We start from the raw sequence: 19,951 nt of genomic DNA, 5'->3' as shown, positions 1-19,951 counted from the left end.
GACAAATCAAAATAGGACGTACAGGGTAAATGGTAGGGAATTGAGGAATGCAGTGGAACAGAGGGATCTGGGAATAACTGTGCATTGTTCCCTGAAGGTGGAATCTCATGTGGATAGGGTGGTGAAGAAGGCATTTGGTATGCTTGCCTTTATAAATCAGAGCATCGAGTATAGAAGTTGGGATGTAATGTTAAAATTGTACAGGGCATTGGTGAGGCCGAATCTGGAGTATGGTGTGCAGTTCTGGTCGCCAAATTATAGGAAAGATGTCGACAAAATGGAGAGGGTACAGAGGAGATTTACTAGAATGTTGCCTGGGTTTCAGCACTTAGGCTACAGAGAGAGGTTGAACAGGTTGGGTCTTTATTCTTTGGAGCGTAGAAGGTTGAGGGGGGACTTGATAGAGGTTTTTAAATTTTTGAGAGGGACGGACAGAGTTGACGTGGGTAGGCTTTTCCCTTTGAGAGTGGGGAAGATTCCAACAAGGGGACATAGCTTCAGAATTGAGGGACAAAAGTTTAGGGGTAACATGAGGGGTAACTTCTTTACTCAGAGGGTGGTGGCTATATGGAATGGGCTTCCGGTGGAAGTGGTGGAGGCTGGCTCGATTTTATTATTTAAGAGTAAATTGGATAGGTATATGGATAAGAGGGGATTAGAGGGTTATGGTCTGAGTGCAGGTAGATGAGACTAGGTCAGGGAGAGTGGTCGGCGTGGACTGGAAGGGCCGAACGGGCCTGTTTCCGTGCTGTAGTTGTTATATGTTATATGTTATATGGTAATGCTCTCAATGCCATTTGCATTAGGCGAGAAATAGTGTTGGGTAGACTGATGGGACTGAAGGCTGATAAATCCCCAGGGCCTGATGGTCTGCATCCCAGGGTACTCAAGGAGGTGGCTCTAGAAATCATGGACGCATTGGTGATCATTTTCCAATGTTCAATAGATTCAAGATCAGTTCCTGTGGATTGGAGGGTAGCTAATGTTATCCCACTTTTCAAGAAAGGAGCGAGAGAGAAAACGGGGATTATAGACCAGTTAGCCTGACATCAGTGGTGGGAAAGATGCTGGAGTCAATTATTAAAGAGGTAATAACGGCGCATTTGGATAGCGGTAAAAGGATTGGTCCAAGTCAGCATGGATTTATGAAGGGGAAATCCTGCTTCACTAATCTTCTGGAATTTTTTGAGGATGTGACAAGTAAAATGGATGAAGGAGAGCCAGTGGATGTAGTGTATCTAGATTTTCAGAAAGCCTTTGATAAGGTCCCACATGTGAGGTTGGTGAGCAAAATTAGAGCACATGGTATTCGTGGTAGGGTATTGACATGGATAGAGAATTGGTTGGCAGAGAGTAGGAGTAAACGGCTCTTGCGGAAGCGTTGGTTCACGAGGTTAATCCCTGGGATGGAGAAAAGATTGGAAAGACTGGGCTTGTATTCACTGGAGTTTAGAAGGATGAGTGGGGATCTTATAGTGCCACATTGTCTTATTTGGAGTGCTTTTGATTTCTTTAGAGTTCCAGGATCAATCGTAAATTTAGTGAAAACATATTTCCAAGATGCCCGAATGTGTTTTAGTACAGCAGACGTTGCGGCAGCATGGCAGAGACTAGAGATGGGCATTATGGCAGGGTGTAATATTTCCCCGTTAGTGTTAACAATCGCGATGGAGCCAGTGATTAGAGCATCACGGTGGGTCGCCGGCGGGGACACGACAGGACAGGCTGCACCTCCCTCCAATCAGGGCCTATATGGAAGATATGACCTTGGTGACTACAACGTAGCTTGTATAACTAAACTAAACTAACTATTATCTAACTTCTGGCCCACTGACCAGCGATCCCAGTACATTAACACTATGAATGAAGGAATGAATAAGTTTATTGGCCAAGTATGTACACATACAAAGAATCTGCCTTTTTGCTCCACTTGCAAATAACAACACAGACATACAGTAAACAATTAAGAATAAAGCATAAAACATGCTTTACATGCGGCACGGTAGCGCAGCGGTAGAGTTGCTGCTTTACAGGTTTGATCCTGACTACGGGTGCTGCACTGTAAGGAGTTTGTACGTTCTCCCCGTGATCTGCGTGGGTTTTCTCCGAGATCTTCGGTTTTCTCCCACACTCCAAAGACGTACAGGTTTGTAGGTTAATTGGCTGGGTAAATGTAAAAATTTTCCCTAGTGGGTGTAGGATAGTGTTAATGTACGGGGATCGCTGGTGGGCCGAAAAGGCCTGTTTCCGCGCTGTATATATATGATATGATATGATATGATATGATTAAAACATTAAGAATACAACATTATGGTTTAAACATGTGAGTGAAATAAATCAGAGCAAAAAGAGACGACAGACTTTTGGTTGTTGAGTAGAGCTAGTACTTACGGGAAAAAAGCTGTTTTTATGTCTGGCTGTGGCTGCTTTGACAGTCCGGAGTCGCCTTCCAGAGGGAAGTGCTTCGAAGATTTTGTGGCCAGGGTGAGAGGGGTCAGAGATGATCTTGCCCACTCGCTTCCTGGCCCTTGCAGTGTACAGTTCATCAATGGGGGGAAGGTTGCAGCCAACAATCTTCTCAGCTGATCACAATTTACAATATTACCATAGCCAATTAACCTACAAACCTGCACATCTTTGGAATGTGGGAGGATACCGGAGATCCTGCAGAAAACTCACGCAGGTCACGGGGAGAATGTAGAAACAGCCCCTGTAGTCAGGTTTCTGACACGGACTGTAATGCACAACTCTACCGCTGCTCCACAGTGCCACAGGGTGATTTTATCATTTCAACCCTTCTGTCATGCAATATGTTTATCTTTTAGAATTTCATGTGTCTGAAAGGTGAATATTATTGAGTTATTGTTACTGCCCAAAAACCCCCTTGTTATATTTCACTTTACGAGGTTTATAAGAGTTGAAACCAAGGGATTTTATCAAAAATGTATTGACGTTACCGAATGATTGTTTAAGGTATTGTCAGACTGATGGAAGTGCATTGTGGGGTTTAAGGTATTGTCAGACTGATGGAAGTACATTGTGGGGGTTTAAGGTATTGTCAGACTGATGGAAGTACATTGTGGGGGTTTAAGGTATTGTCAGACTGATGGAAGTACATTGTGGGGGTTTAAGGTATTGTCAGACTGATGGGAGTGCATTGTGGGGGTTTAAGGTATTGTCAGACTGATGGAAGTGCATTGCGGAGCTGTTGATGAAGGAATGCATTGTGAACCGCGACTGTCCTTCTTCCTGTCTGCAGGTGTTCTGTGACATGGAGACCAGTGGAGGTGGGTGGACGGTGTTCCAACATCGGGAAGATGGCAACGTGGAATTCCACCGGGACTGGAAGGAATACAAATCAGTAAGAAATATTTTACTTTATTTAAAAATAATAATTATGACTCGGAAAGTAATAATAACTGATTACCACAAAGTGCGATTTGTGATTAATTTATATTGGAAAACAATCTGTCAAACAACTTGGGGTGGCACGGTGGCGCAGTGATAGAGTTGCTGTCTTACAGCGCTAGAGCCCGGGTTCGATTCTACTACGGGTGCTGCTTGTACCGAGTTTGTAAGTTCTCCCCGTGATCTGATTACGTTTTCTCCGGGATCTCCAGTTCCTCCCACATTCCAACGACATACAGATTTGTAAGTTAATTGGCTTGGCATAATTGTAAATTGTCCCAAGTGTGTGTAGGATAGTGTTAATGTGCAGGGATCGCTGGTCATCATGGACTCGGTGGGCTGAAAGGCATGTTTCCGTGCTGTATCTCTAAACTGAACTAAATTAACTAAAGGTAGACAGTCAGAGCCTATTTCACAGGGTGGACATGGCAAATGAGAGGGGGAAGGTTTAACGGAAATGTTCGGGGCAAGACTTTTATAAAGAGAGTGGTGGGTGCCAGGAACACATTGCCTGGATGTTGGTGGAAGTAGTCATAGAGACGCACTGCATGGAAACAGGCCCTTCGGTCCAACTGGCCCATGCTGACCAAGATATCCCATCTACTCTAGTCCCACCTACCTGTGTTCAGCCCATATCACTCTAAACCTTTCCTGTCTATGTAGATATGATAAAAGCATTTAGGAGGATATTTGATAGGCTCAAAAATGTACATAAAATGTGCAGATATAACATACAGGTTTGTAAGTTAATCGGCTTGGTGAATGTAAACTTTTTCCCTAATGTGTGTAGGATAGTGTTAATTTGCGGGGATCGCTGGTCGTTTTGGATCTGGCAGGCACAAAAAAATTATTTTTAAGTTACACATAAATTCTGCGAGAAAAGAAAATACTATGCAGCAAAACAAGCCTTCACTGCAAGAGCATAAATAGCAAACCGGAGTTGAACTGGTTTCCATTAGTGCGAGAGTCTAGAACCAGAGGGAACAGCATGGGAATAAAAATACATACTTTTAGAAAGAGAGATGAGGAGTTATATATTCAGTCAGAGTGTGGTGAATCTGTGGATTCATTGCCACAGACAACTGTAGAGGCCGTCATTGGGTGTTTTCAAGGTGAAAATTGACAGATACTTGATGAGTACAGGTGTTAGTCTTTGGCTCAAGAGTCTTGTGAGTAAAGTGCGAGTCTTTGGCTCGAGAGTCTACAGCGAGGAGGCTGAGGGAGGAGACTACGCCAAAAGATGGAGGGTGAGACGCAGTGAAGAAATGCCAGGTAAGCTGATTCCGTGTGATGTTTGCAGGATGTGGGAGGTCTGGGACACCGCTGCTGCCTCTGGCTGCTGCAACTGTGGAAAGTGTGTCCAGGTTCAGCTCCTGAAGGACCATGTTGCGGCACTGGAGAGGCAACTGGATAACCTCAGGATCATCCGGGAAAATGAGCGTTTCCTGGACAGGACCTACAGCGAGATCTTTACACCGAAGAGAGAAGGTGGGTGACGGTGAGGAAGGGAAGGAGGCTTGGAGTACAGGAGACCCCAGGGGTTGTACCCCTTGAAAACAGGTTCACCCACTTGGAAGCTGTCGGGACAGAAGACACTGCCAGTCTGAGCGGCGGACAGGTCTGCGAGGCAAAACGTGGCGCTGAAGCAAAGCCGGAGAGACTGACGTCAGGCAGAGCCGTGGTAGTTGGGGACTCCATCGTGAGAGGTACAGACAGGGGTTTCTGCGGCAACAAGCGGGATTCAAGGATGGTGCGTTGCCTCCCTGATGGCAGGATCCAGGACGTCACGGACTAAGTGCAGAGCATCCATAAGGGTGTGGTAGTGCATGTCGGCACAAACAACGTCGGGAAGAAGAGGAAAGAGATTCTGCAGCGTGACTTTAGAGAGCTCGGAAGAAGGCTGAAAAGCAGGACCTCCAGGGTGGTCATCTACAGTTTGCTTCCAGTTCCTCGTGCTGGTGAGGGTAGGAACAGGGAGATACAGGACCTGAATGTGTGGCTGAGGAGCTGGTGCAGGGGGCAGGGATGTAGGTTCTTAGACCACTGGGATCTGTTTTGGGGTAAGGGTGAATTGTACAAAAGGGACGAGATGCACCTTAACAGGTGGCGGACCAGCATTCTGGCAGGCAGGTTTGCCACTGCTACGCGGGTAGTTTTAAACTAAATAGTCAGGGGGGGGGGGGGAGACAAATTGGAAATACAAGGATGGAGTTAAAGGGAAAGAGAGTATAGGACTGTTATATGACGAAAGATTGGAAAGACTAGGCTTGTATTTACTGGAATTTAGAAGGATGAGAGGGGATCTTATAGAAATGTATAAAATTATAAAAGGACTGGATAAGCTAGATGAAAAAAACATGTTCCCAATATTGGTGGAGTCCAGAACCAGGGGCCACAGTCTAAGAATAAAGGCGAGGCCATTTAAAACTGAGATGAGAAAAAACCTTTTCACCCAGAGAGTTGTGAATGTGTGGATTTCTCTGCCACGGAAGGCAGTAGAGGCCAATTCACTTGATTAATTTAAAGAGAGTTAGACAATGGACAATAGACAATAGACAATAGGTGCAGGAGTAGGCCATTCGGCCCTTCGAGCCAGCACCACCATTCAATGTGATCATGGCTGATCATTCTCAATCAGTACCCCGTTCCTGCCTTCTCCCCATACCCCATGACTCCGCTATCCTTAAGAGCTCTATCTAGCTCTCTCTTGAAAGCATTCAGAGAATTGGCCTCCACTGCCTTCTGAGGCAGAGAATTCTACAGATTTACAACTCTCTGACTGAAAAAGTTTTTCCTCATCTCTGTTCTAAATGGCCTACCCCTTATTTTTAAACTGTGGCCCCTGGTTCTGGACTCCCCCAACATTGGGAACATGTTTCCTGCCACTTATGTGTCCAACCCCTTAATAATCTTATATGTTTCAATAAGATCCCCTCTCATCCTTCTAAATTCCAGTGTGTACAAGCCTAGTCGCTACAGTCTTTCAACATACGACAGTCCCGCCATTCCGGGAATTAACCTAGTAAACCTACGCTGCACGCCCTCAATAGCAAGAATATCCTTCCACAAATTTGGAGATCAAAACTGCACACAGTACTCCAGGTGTGGTCTCACTAGGGCCCTGTACAACTGTAGAAGGACCTCTTTGCTCCTATACTCAACTCCTCTTGTTATGAAGGCCACATTCCATTGGCTTTCTTCACTGCCTGCTGTACCTGCATGCTTCCTTTCAGTGACTGATGCACTAGGACACCCAGATCTCCTTGTACATCCCCTTTTCCTAACATGACACCATTCAGATAATAATCTGCCTTCCTATTCTTACCACCAAAGTGGATAACCTCACACTTATCCACATTAAACTGCATCTGCCATGCATCCACCCACTCACACAGCCTGTCCAAGTCACCCTGCAACCTCATAGCATCTTCCTCACAGTTCACATTGCCACCCACCTTTGTGTCTTCTGCAAATTTGCTAATGTTAGATAGAGCTCTAGGGGCTAGTGGAATCAAGGGATATGGGGAGAAGGCAGGCACAGGTTACTGATTGTGGATGATCAGCCATGATCACAATGAATGGCGGTGCTGGCTCGAAGGGCCAAATAGCTTCCTCCTGCACCTATTTTCTATGTTTGTATGTCAAGGGTTATGGGGAGAAGGTAGGAGAATGGGATAGAGTGGGAAAGATAGATGAGCCATGATTGAATAGTGGTGTAGACTCGATGGACCGAATGGCCTACTTCTGCTCCTATGACTTCTGAACTTATGAAGAGGTTTGAAGTAGTGTTTCCTTCGTTTGAAGTGAAACAAGTATTTTGTGAAGCATGAAATGTTGAAAAGCATTCGGAGCGAAGAGAACATTAATACAGAAATAGTCAGGAGCAGAAGCATGTGAGTTTTGAGGTTGAGGGGGGGGGGGTGGGGCGGGGGAAACCTTTCTTTTATTAGGTCTCTTCCCCGGGGCGCAGCTCGCCCGCGGGGCCTTCCATCGCCCGGCGCGGCTCGGCCGCTGGACTTAACATCGCCGGCGCGGCTCGGCCGCGGGACGTTTCAGTGCCCAGTGCGGCTCGGCTGCGGGACTTAACATCGCCGGCGCGGCTCGGCTGCGGGACTTCACATCGCCGGCGCGGCTCGGCTGCGGGACTTAACATCGCCGGCGCGGCTCGGCTGCGGGACGTTTCAGTGCCCAGTGCGGTGCGGCCGCGGGACGTTTCGGTGCCCGGTGCGGCTCGGCCGCTGGACTTAACATCGCCGGCTCGGCTGCGGGACGTTTCAGTGCCCGGTGCGGCTCGGCCGCGGGACGTTTCGGTGCCCGGTGCGGCTCGGCCGCTGGACTTAACATCGCCCGGTGCGGCCGCGGGACGTTTCAGGAGGATGGGCAGCGGCTCGGCCGGGGGGCCTTCCATCCCCTTGCGGGGGCTGTGCGTGTCGGTTGCCTCGGTAGGGGTCGAGCTGTCTGTCCGTGGGTGCGGGGGGAGGAGAGGGGAAGTTTTGTTGCCTCCATGTGGATGTTTGTGTTGGGGTCGTGTGTCCTGTGTTCTTTTCTTTTTTTTTTGCTGTGACTGCTGAAATTTCGTTCGGTGTTGTGCCGAGTGACAATAAAGTTTTGTTATGTTATGTTATGTTAAAAGGAGGAAGGGCAAAGGAAAGTTGTGATGCGTTTTAAACATTAATCTCAACCAGGTCACGGAGGGTGCCTTAAACTTAAGGTAACCCAAAGTGTTTGTTTAACTTAGGTGGAGATTTAATTAACTCACCCCTGATTTTGTAGTTAGTGAGTCTTTTGATTGTGGTCTTCACTGAATATTTTTATGGTTCAAAAAATCAAACACTAAAATAAACATTTAACAAATACAAATCCAGGAATAACATTCTTGTACAGTATTCAAATATTCAGTAATTGCTGTCTGGTTTTCACACTGTTGAAAGGTTGGCAAGCAGTTTCAAGTGTTGATTTAGCCTTACATGAGTCACACTACAGGACGTGACCACAAAATCGAGACTCGCATTTCAGGCTGTATTCCTGGGGTGTAATATTTCTGAATAATGGTTGAACTAAGCCTCAAACTAGTTGCTTAGAATCTTAGCAGCAGGATGTGATCTGTCCTTGACAGCACACCCAGGCAGCACTTTGCCACTTGCACGTTGCTTCCTCATATCCAGTTTTGCATTTTGTTAGCACCAGCCTGCTCCATAGTGCCTTGGTCCAATGATGGACATTGGAGCAGAACTCCTCCAGAGGGAAGGTGAGAGAACTCCAGAGGGAAGGTGAGAGAACTCCAGGAGTAGTGCCTGTGGATTGGACGATAGCTAATGTTATCCCACTTTTCAAGAAAGGAGCGAGAGAGAAAATGGGAAATTACAGACCAGTTAGCCTGACTTCGGTGGTGGGAAAGATGCTGGAGTCAATTATTAAAGAGGTAATAATGGTGCATTTGGATGGCAGTAAAAGGATAAGTCCAAGTCAGCATGGATTTATGAAATGGAAATCATGCTTGACTAATCTTCTGGATTTATTTGAGGAGGTGACAAGTAAAATGGATGAAGGGGAGCCAGTGGATGTAGTATATCTAGACTTTCAGAAAACCTTTGATAAGGTCCCGCACGGGAGATTGGTGACTAAAATTAGAGCACATGGTATTGGGGGTAGAGTGTTGACATGAATAGAAAATTGGTTGGCAGACAGGAAGCAAAGAGTAGGAGTAAACGTGTCCTTTTCCCTATAGCTCAGACCCTCTAGTCCTGGCAACATCCTTGTAAATCTTCTCTGCACCCTTTCCAGCTGGACAACATCTTACCTATAGCATGCTGCCTGAGCAGAACTGAACATAATACTCTAAATGTGGCCTCACCATCATTACATGATTGCAACGTGACTTCCCAACTTCTATACTCGTAGTGATAAACCCATCGAGGTGGTATATTTATTGGGCTCTGCATGCTGTATATTTTAACATAACTTTGCCCTGTATAAGAAATGAACAGTTTCTGTCAATGATTATTTGTGCCCAGCAGAGCTTTTATTTGAGTTGGAGGAAATCTTTGGCCTATGGTTTAAGAGAGTCACGAATCAAGAGTGATTTATTGTCATAAGTCCCAAAACGGAACAATGGGATTCTTGCTTGCAGCAGCATAGTGCTCTGTAGACACCATTATAAACAACAAAAAGTTCAATTTTTAAAAATAAAAGAATACGATGCAAAAACAAAAACAATGCCCCCAAGCCCAGAGTGCAATCAAGGCAGTTTGTAGTTCAGAGTTTAGCTGGAGTTCGTAGTATTTAATGGCCTAATGGTTGCTGGGAAGAAGCTGCTCCTGAACATGGACGCTACAGTTTTCAAGCTCCTGTATCTTCTTCCCGATGGCAGGAGTGAAATGAGAGCATGGCCAGGGTGGTGTGGGTCTCTGATGAAGCTGGCTGCTATTTTGAAGCAGCTTCTCCTGGAAACCCATCATCTTCGATGGTGGGGAGATCAGTACATGTGATGGACCGGGCAGTGTTCACCACTTTTTGCGATCTCCCTTGTTCACGGGTGTTTGTTGCTGAACCAGGTTGTGATGCAACCAGTCAATATGCTGTCTACTGTACACCTGGAAGTTCAAGAGACTATTTATTACTTACTGAATCTCCTCAATCTTCTGAGGAAGTATGACCTTAGATATGGGTTCCCTATTATTGCATCAATGCGCTGGGGCCAGGACTGACCTTCAGAGAAGGATCTCGACCAAAAATGTCACCCATTCCTCCCTCTCCAGAAATGCTGCCTGTCCCGTTGAGTCGCTCCAACAATTTATGTCTATCTTCAGACCTTCAACGATATGTACACATAGAAATTTGAGGTTTTTATCTCTCTCCACCACTGACTTGTCGAATAAGACAGGTTTGTGGATCTTCGATCTTCCTCTTCTAAAATTATTAATCAGTTCCTTGTTCATCCTGTGGCGGCTCCCAAGGGTCGGGCCATTCCACTATCGAACCCCTCGGCATGGGAATGGACTAGTCCTGGGGGGCCCTTGCTACAGGGATAAAGGGCAGGGGTTTAGGCGCGATCACTCTCTTGCAGACCCGACTGGACAAGAGAACAACAGCAAATAAAATTCCTCCCGAAATACCTGGCTCCTCGCCTTCATTTTGGGCTTATCGCCGCGCCACATTGGTGACCCTGATGCTCCATTGGTGTCGTAATGGAGTCAAAGACAGAGCCGCCAGTCCGTCCGCCTCACAGGCCGACCGGGCCCTGTCTCTCGACACGGTCTCCGTTAAGCTACCGACGTTCTGGACCGCCCAGCCTCGAGTCTGGTTTCAGCAGGCGATGGCCCAATTTCAGCTGTGGGGCATTACAGTGGACGTCCCCACTACTTCTACCTGGTGGGGGCCTCGACCAGGACATGGCCAGAGAAGTCACCCAGTTCCCCGAAGACCCCCCGGCCAACGATAAATACCTCGGCCTTAAGGAGCTTCTGCTCCAGATTTACAGGCTCAGCCGGATGGAACGTGCGGCCAGGCTCCTTCATATAGAGGGCCTAGGCGACTGGCGCCCATCAAGCCACCTCAATGAGATGGCCGTGCTGCTGGGTGGACACAGGCCGTGCCTCATGTTCGAGTACGTTTACCTGCATCTGCTGCCGGCCGACATCCGCCTGCAGCTCACCGACGCCTCCATCACCGCCGACACCCAGGCCCTCGGCAGACGTGCGAACACACTGTGGATGTCAGCGCGCTGGCCCTCACTCCGGCAGCGCCCGGTTTCCTCCGGTTGGGCGGGGGAGCTGTGGAGGGAGTGGCAGCTGTGTCCCGGAGGCCTGTGCGATCCTGTTGCTCGGTGCCGACTTCCTCCGTGCTCACTACCTCCTGGTGGACGTCAGGCGGCAGCGCCTGGTCCATGCTGCCACGATGGACCCCATCACGCTGCGTCTGGATGAACCGATTGCACGCCCGCTGTTGACCGTGGACTCCTGTTTTGCTCGGGGCTTGGCCGAGTTCCCGGACATCCTGACCCCACAGTTCCGGTCGTCGACCCCCAAGCACGGGGTGGTCCATTATATAGTAAATACCGGCCCACCCCTCCACGCACGAGCACGCCGATTGCCGCCCGATAAGCTACGTCCGGCACGGCTCTGTACCCGGTGTTGCGCCACTTCCGCTACTTCCTGGAGGGCCGCCCATTCACCGCGTACACGGACCACAAGCCGCTCACGTTCGCCCTGGCAAAGGTTTCCGACCCGTGGTCCGCACGGCAGCCGCGGCAGTTGGCGTACATCTCGGAGTTCACCACCTCCATCCGCTTCATCGAGGGGAAGGAGAACCGGGTGGCCGACGCGTTGTCCCGCCCCGCCGTCGACGCCGTTTTTGAGGTGGCACCCGGCATTGATTATTCTGCCCTGGCGGAGGCCCAGCTAACGGACGGGGAGATGCCCGCCTACCGGACTTTGCCTTGAGGATGTCCCTCTCGGCCCTGGAGGAGCAACGATACTCTGCGATGTGTCGTCTGGTCAGCCCTGGCGGAGGCCCGCTCCCGCCGTCCCGGGGCATCACCGACCTCCTCACGGTGGTGGACCGCTTCACGCGGTGGCCGGAAGCCATACCGCTGGCCGACACAGCCACAGCTACATGCGCTCGGGCATTGGCCGCGCACTGGATCGCTCGCTTTGGGGTGCCAGTGGTCATCTCGTTGGACCGGGGGCTACAGTTCACCTCTGAGCTGTGGTCGGCCATGGCTCACCTGTTGGGCATGCGGCTGCACCACACCACGGCCTATCACCCGCAGGCAAATGGACTGGTAGAGAGGTTCCACCGGCAACTGAAGGTAGCGCTGAAGGCGCGACTCTCCAGGCCCGGACTGGATGGACGAACTACCATGGGTCTTGTTGGGCATCCGGACTGCACCTAAGGAGGACCTGGCCTTATCTTCAGCGGAGCTCGTGTACGGGTCGCCGCTCACGGTGCTGTCGGCGCTGGAGCAGCATGGACCGCCCTCATCCAACCTTCGCGAGTGAGTTGGCAAGCTCGCGCACGTGCCAACGTCCCGCCATGGGACATTCCGCCCTTACGTGCCATCAGCCCTCCGGGACTGCCCCTATGTGTTCCTGCGCCGTGACGCCCACCGGACGCCGCTCCAGAAGCCGTATGAGGGCCCGTACCGGGTGCGGGAGCACGGACAGACAACCTTTGTGTTGGACATGGGGGGCCGGCCAGAGGCCGTGTCAATTGACCGTTTAAAGCCGGCACATTTGAACATTCACCTGTCCCTTCACCTGTCCCTCCACCTGTCCCTCCACCTGTCCCTCCACCGGTCCCCCCACTGGTCCCTCCACCTGTCCCTCCACCTGTCCCTCCACCTGTCCCTCCATCTGTCTCTCCACCTGTCCCTCCACCTGTCCCTCCACCTGTCCCTCCACCTGTCCCTCCACCTGTCCCTCCACCTGTCCCTCCACCTGTCCCTCCACCTGTCCCTCCACCTGTCCCTCCACCTGTCCCTCCACCTGTCCCCCCACCTGTCCCTCCACCTGTGCCCCCACTGGTCTCTCCACCTGTCCCTCCACCTGTCCCTCCACCTGTCCCTCCACCTGTGCCCCTCTGTCGACTGATTTCCGTACGTGGTCCGGTCGGGTTGTGAGCCCGCCAGTGCGTTTCGTGCCTCCTGTTCTAGGGGGGGGGGGGGTCCTGTGGCTGCTCCCAATGGTTGGGCCATTCCACTATCGAACCCCTCGGCACGGTAATGGACTAGTCCAGGGGGGCCCTTGCTACGGGGATTAATGGCAGGGGTTTAGGCGTGATCGTTCTCTTGCAGACCCGACTGGACAAGAGAACAACAGCTAATAAAATTCCTCCCGAACCACCTGGCTCCTCGCCTTCATTTTGGGCCTATCGCCGCGCCACAGTACTGACTTTGAGAGCAAGGTTGCTGTGCTGGCACTATTGTTGTTGATCCATCTCCCTTCCCGGTGAGGCCAGGTAATGCTGACCGTCTCATCTCGTGAGTGGGACATTTGAGAACTAGATTGATTTTTGCAACAGTGGCAGTTTTGTAGTCATCATTACTAAGACAAGCTGATTTATTGTTTAGATTATATTTTTCCACGGTGGGCTTTGAATTCTGGATCGTTCATCTAGCTATCTATTCAGTAAATCATCCTCTGTACGATAATATATTTTCAGAATTGACAAATAAATACATTTAAATGTTTATATTATGGCGAGTCCGAAAACTTGTTGGTTGTAGAAGAAGTTTATTGCAGCCGCAATATTCGAATACAGAGTTAAACAACAAGGTAAAGGACAACCATCAAAAACTTACTGTCTTCTTCGAAGACTTCGCCGAACTGATATATCTGGCGCCAAAAGCGCACATGACCACGCTGGCCAATCCGCGATGTCGCTCCCTGGACCAATCCCCACGGTCGCGTTCCCACGTGACCTCGCTGGCCAATCCGAGGGTTCGACGACCTGGACCATTCTCTATGGTCGCTACATGACCCCCCCCAGAACCCGAGGTGCGGAACCTAGCAGGGAGCCGGATTTCGCGACCATAACGAGTACGGAGAGGGACAGCCTGAACCACAGGAGCCGGGGGTTCCGGACTTGGCGGAACTGCCGGAACGGGAGGTCCTGGAGGAACTGCCGAAACGGGGGGTCCTGGAGGAACTGTCGGAACGGGGGGTCCTGGAGGAACTGTCGGAACGGGGGGTCCTGGACTGAGCGGAACTAACGGAGGTCGGCCTCTCCTAGGGGTTTGACCGACCAGGACTGGTTGATCCGGATCTAAATGTGCAGGTTTGAGCCGGGACACCGAGACGAGCTCACTCTTGCCGCACATGTCTAAGGTGAAGGTAGCCGTTCCCTTACGCAAAACCCGGAACGGCCCTTGATAGACCCTCTGCAACGGGGCGCGATGGGAATCTTTTCGCAGAAAAACAAACTCACAGTCCTTCAGGGAAGGCGGTTCATGTACCATGGGACACCCATGACGTGAAGTCGGAACTGGAGCCAGGGAGCCCACCCGTTCCCGGAGAGATGCTAACACTGATGGGACTGTAGGCAGCTGGTCGGAAGGGTCTGGAAACAAATCTCCGGGTACTCGAAGTGTCGAGCCATATACTAGCTCCGCGGACGACGCACCGAGATCTAGCTTAGGAGCAGTCCGGATGCCCAAAAGAACCCAAGGGAGCTGGTCTACCCAGTCCGGGCCTTCAAGCCTTGCACTGAGGGACGCCTTAAGTTGACGGTGGAACCTTTCTACGAGTCCATTTGCCTGGGGGTGATATGCAGTTGTGGGTTGTAACTTGGAACCGTACAGTTCTGCGAGCGCGGCCCAGAAGGACGAAGTGAACTGTGGGCCTCTGTCAGTGGTAATAACTGCCGGGACCCCGAAACGAGCTACCCAATGAAGGGCCAAAGTCCTAGCACAAGACGCTGACGAAATATCGGACAAAGGGAAAGCCTCTGGCCACCGGGTGAACCGATCCACCACCGTGAGGAGGTGGGTGTAGCCCCGGGAGGAAGGCAAAGGACCAACCAAATCCACGTGGATGTGGAAAAAACGAACAGTCCGTGAGCAGCATTCGGACATCCTCAGGAAGCTTCTCGCGGAATGCCTGTTTGAACATAGGGCAATCCGTATGCTCACCGGCTAGCATCATCATTTCGGACATGAGGACGGAAGGCAGTCGGTCTCCAAGATCCGGTAGGTGCAGAAGTTTTGCCGCACCACCATGCTTATTAAACCCGAAGATTCGCAGTAATACTTTCTTCATGGCCTCGTACTTGCTTTCCGCAGGTGGATTAACGATGAACCGCATCACGCGCGTGGTCGTCTCCGACGATAGAGCGCTGACGAGGTAGTAATACATCGTGGAGTCGTCCGATATCTTCTTTATATGAAATTGAGCTTCGGTGTGTATAAACCAAGATTGCGGTGCGTGCGTCCAAAACCACGGAAGGTGAACGCTTACCGCGCTTGACTCTGGTGTGCCCGGCGCGGCCATCGACAACGAGGCGTCGGCTTCCTGCATAGTCGGTGATCGTCCAGATCATGTCGGGGTCACCAATATGGCGAGTCCGAAAACTTGTTGGTTGTAGAAGAAGTTTATTGCAGCCGCAATATTCGAATACAGAGTTAAACAACAAGGTAAAGGACAACCATCAAAAACTTACTGTCTTCTTCGAAGACTTCGCCGAACTGATATATCTGGCGCCAAAAGCGCACATGACCACGCTGGCCAATCCGCGATGTCGCTCCCTGGACCAATCCCCACGGTCGCATTCCCACGTGACCTCGCTGGCCAATCCGAGGGTTCGACGACCTGGACCATTCTCTATGGTCGCTACAATATAATGAAAAAAAATATTTCCTGAGGCTCACGGGCAAAGTGGCGCAGTGTTAGAATTGCTACCTTACAGCGTCTGAGTTCAAAGTTTGATCGTGAATGTGGGTGCTGTCTGTACGGAGTTTGCACGTTCTCCCCATACCCTATGTGGGTTTTCCCTGGGTGCTCCAGTTTCCTCGCGCACTCCAAATATATGCAGGTTTATAGGTTAATTGGCTTGGTATAAATGTAAAAACTATGTCTAGTGTTTGTGGGAGAGTGTTAGTGTGTGGGGATAGCTGGCTGGCGGGGACTCAGTGGGCCGCAGGGCCTGTTTCCATGCTGTATCTCTGAACTAAACTATGCTGTCTTCAGTGTGGATCAGAGTCGCATGACCATCTGTGAGGACGTTGAATAATAATTTCCACTCTTGCTTCTTCAGGGATTTGGTGACCCCCATGGAGAATACTGGCTGGGAAATGAGTTTGTCCACCTGCTCACCATCCAGTCACCTCACATCCTACGCATCCAACTGAAGGACTGGAATGGAAATGAAGCATTTGCTGTCATGGACCATTTCTTCCTGGAAAGTGAGGAGCAGAAATATCGGTAAGTCTAGTTTGAAAATTGTACTTGCAGGGAACTTCAGTTGCTGGTTTACAACAAAAACGTAAGGTGTTTAGTGGCACGGTAGCGCAGCGGTAGAGTTGCTGCTTTACAGCGAATGCAGCGCCGGAGACTCAGGTTCGATCCTGACTATGGGCGCTGTACTGTAAGGAGTTTGTACGTTCTCCCCGTGACCTGCGTGGGTTTTCTCCGAGATCTTCGGTTTCCTCCCACACTCCAAAGACGTACAGGTATGTAGGTTAATTGGCTGGGTAAATGTAAAAATAAAAAAAAAAGTGAAAATTGTCCCTAGTGGGTGTAGGATAGTGCTGGGCGGCACGGACTTGGTGGGCCGAAAAGGCCTGTTTCCGGCTCTATATATATGATGATGATGATGATTTGATTCTCATTCATATTCATTTATTTGCCCATCCATTTTCTGTTGATGAAAATCAATGTAGAAATGAGTAAAGCTTAAATGTATTTATTTTCGAGATACAGTGCGGAAACAGGTCCTTCGGCCCACTGAATCCACACCAACCAACACTCACCCCGTACACTAGCGCTGTGATATCTTGCACACTAAGGACAATTAACAATTTTACCGGAGTCAATTAACCTACAAATGTGTATGCCTTTGGAGTGAGGGAGGAAACCGGAGATCCCTGAGAAAACTCATACAGGTCACGGGGAGAATATACAAACTCCATACAGACAGCACTCATGGTCAGGATAGAACCTGGGTCTCTGGCGCTGTAAGGCAACAACTCTACCGCTGCATCACTGTCCACCCTGTAATTATTGATTATGATAATTAACAAAAAATATGTAGAGTTTCCTGCAACACAAAAAACGATGTGAGTTTTGGCTTTATTTCCGTTCATAAAAAAATACATAGAATTAAACTAGTCATTGGCCCCAGCTCAAACCCTGATCACATTTACTATTAGGGTCAGGGTTAAGCTTTAATTTATTGGGCTGCTTCAGTGTTTGTTTACAAATAAGTAGCACGGTGTTAGTCCATTGATCAATTTACTAACAAAACTTTCCACAACTAACTGGGTTCCAATAATCATAATTGGCATCTGAATTAGTAATTAGTCCATCTGGCGCAAAAGCCTATCACTGGACCCCACTCTAATAACCTCGGCTCGCTGGCTCCAGATTGAACAGGCAGACTGCAGGTATACATCTCTTCATTCAAGATTCAAGATTCAAGATTCAAGATAGCTTTATTTGTCATCCAATATTGGACGAAATTCAGTCACCCACAGTCCAACAATAAAAGCATTAAATAAGCATTAAAATTACACAACCCCAAAAAACCCCCAAAACACAGTCCAACAATAAAAGCATTAAATAGGCATTCAAATTACACAACCCCAAAACCCCCCAAAACACAGTCCAACAATAAAAGCATTAAATAGGCACTCAAATTACCCAACCCCAAAAACACACAAAAAAAGAAACATCCATCAAAGAAACATCCATCACAGTGAGTCTCCTCCAGTCCTCTCCTCACTGTGATGGAAGACCACAATGTCTTTCCCTTCTCCTGCTGTCCTCGCCCGCAGTCAGGTTGTTGTGGTTGCAGGCCGCGCCGGACGGTCCACAGCGGGCCAAGCCTAAGGCGCGTCGCGTCGCAGCCGCTCCCGCAGCCTCCGAAGACGGCCGGCTCTGCCGATGATAAGTCCGATCCGGGGTGGGCGAACACGCTGCTGCTGCCGCTGTTGTTGCACGTCGGGGCGGTCGTGGCTCCCGACATTGAAACCCCCGCCCAGCAGAGAAATATCCCGCGGCCATCCTAGGCCGCGCCGGACGGTGAAATGTCCGCGCCCCATGCCCCGCGATCCGGGGTGGGCGAACACGCTGCCGCTGCCGGAGCTCCCGATGTCGGCATCCACGCGTCCCGAGCCTAAGGCGAGTCGCAGCCGCTCCCGCAGCCTCCGAAGACGGCCGGCTCCGGTGATGGTAAGTCCGATCCGCGGGCTCTGCGAACCAGAGCCCTGGAGGCCGCCAGCTCCAGGAGTTGGGCCGATGGTAGGCCGCAGCAGGAACGGAGACACGGCCCAGAAAACAAAGGTCGGGTCTCCGTTCGGAAGGGACACATATTTACAATGTTACAGTTTCCCCCCTCCCCCCCACATACACACATAATACACAAACACAAAAACACCACATCACAACTACAATTAAGACAAAAAAAAAACAACAAAAACACAAAGACAAATGGACCGCAGGTGAGCCGCAGCTGCTATGGCAGAAATTCCATCATACATAACCAGCCTGTTATATTAAACTCATTAAGAACATGGAGGCAAATTCAATCTTTCCTGAATTTGCCCAAAGTTTACATGGATAGTCCTATCTGCAAAAACCATGCTTTCCCTCCAGGTTTGGATGATTACGTTTTCTCCGTCTGGAAAAATAAAAACATAGTCACAATCGGAGACTTATATTTTGAGGGCAACCTGTCATCCTTCCAACAATTGCAACAAAGACTAGGCTTGTATTCACGGGAGTTTAGAAGGATGAGAGGGGACCTTATAGAAACATATAAAATTATAAAAGGACTGGACAAGCTAGATGCAGGAAAAATGTTCCCAATGTTGGGCGAGTCCAGAACCAGGGGCCACAGTCTTAGTATAAAGGGGAGGCCATTTAAAACTGAGGTGAGAAGGAACTTTTTCACCCAGAGAGTTGTGAATTTGTGGAATTCTCTGCCACAGAGGGCAGTGGAAGCCAAATCAATGGATGGATTTAAGAGAGAGTTAGATAGAGCTCTAGGGGCTAGTGGAATCAAGGGGTATGGGAAGAAGTTGGGCACGGGTTATTGATTGTGGATAATCAGCCATGATCACAATGAATGGCGGTGCTGGCTCAAAAGGCCAAATGGCCTCCTCCTGTGCCTATTTTCTATGTTTCTGTATTTCTAATCCTATAGCCTACCATCAACACATTTTTTGAGATTCCTCCAAATAAGGAACTATGTTAAGACTCACTTATCACATTATAAAAATATGCCTGAACATACCATACTTGACAGCCTTATTTGCCATGATCCTAACAGTAAGGGGTCAATCTCTTTTCTCTATTCATTCTTGCAAGCCCATGTTGTACTGTCTGACGCCAAATTAAGGAATACGTGGGTAGAAGAGCTGGGTACTGAAATCACTGAAATCATGAAAGACTGAAGGCAATTCTTATTAAGATATACAACAGTTCCATAAACGTTAGACATAGACTTATACAATTCAAGATTGTACTCAGACTCCACTACACAAAATCGAGTCTCAATACCATATATTCTAACGTCTCTCCCCTCTGCAATAAGTGTAAACAGGACACGGATACGCTGACCCATCAGCTGTGGCTTTGCCCCAAGCTCCACTCCTTCTGGTCTCTTATATTTGATTATATATCAAAGGCTTATAGTACAACAATAACACCAGACCCCTTTCTCACGATATTTGGGTTACCTGTGAACTTATCCTAGATACTCTTACTGCTCAGGCCATCTCACTCTGCACTCTGCTAGCGAAACGTCTCATCTTACAACAATGGAAATCTGAGTCTAGCCCCACATTCCACCAATGGCTGAGGGAGCTGGGAAATGTGATTCATATTGA

General features: G+C 49.3%; 1 protein-coding gene across 5 annotated transcripts in view; it reads left to right on the top strand.

Moving 5' to 3' along the window:
• LOC144606735 (angiopoietin-2-like) overlaps window positions 1–19,951 on the top strand; it is a 270,755-nt gene that overhangs the window by 230,403 nt on the left and 20,401 nt on the right. For 4 of the 5 annotated variants that reach the window (XM_078423068.1, XM_078423071.1, XM_078423067.1 and 1 more), the window contains 2 exons: window positions 3,260–3,361; window positions 16,159–16,325. In XM_078423068.1, the coding sequence (XP_078279194.1) occupies window positions 3,260–3,361; window positions 16,159–16,325 (269 nt within the window). Of the gene's footprint in view, window positions 1–3,259; window positions 3,362–16,158; window positions 16,330–19,951 lie in introns of those variants that run through there. The other variant, XM_078423070.1, reaches the window with a different exon arrangement.

This window comes from Rhinoraja longicauda, chromosome 27 (genome assembly GCF_053455715.1).
Source record: "Rhinoraja longicauda isolate Sanriku21f chromosome 27, sRhiLon1.1, whole genome shotgun sequence".
NCBI classification, from domain to species: Eukaryota; Metazoa; Chordata; class Chondrichthyes; order Rajiformes; family Arhynchobatidae; genus Rhinoraja; species Rhinoraja longicauda.
The sequence above is the reverse complement of the archived record's forward strand: the minus strand, read 5'-3'. Positions and strand labels throughout refer to the sequence as shown.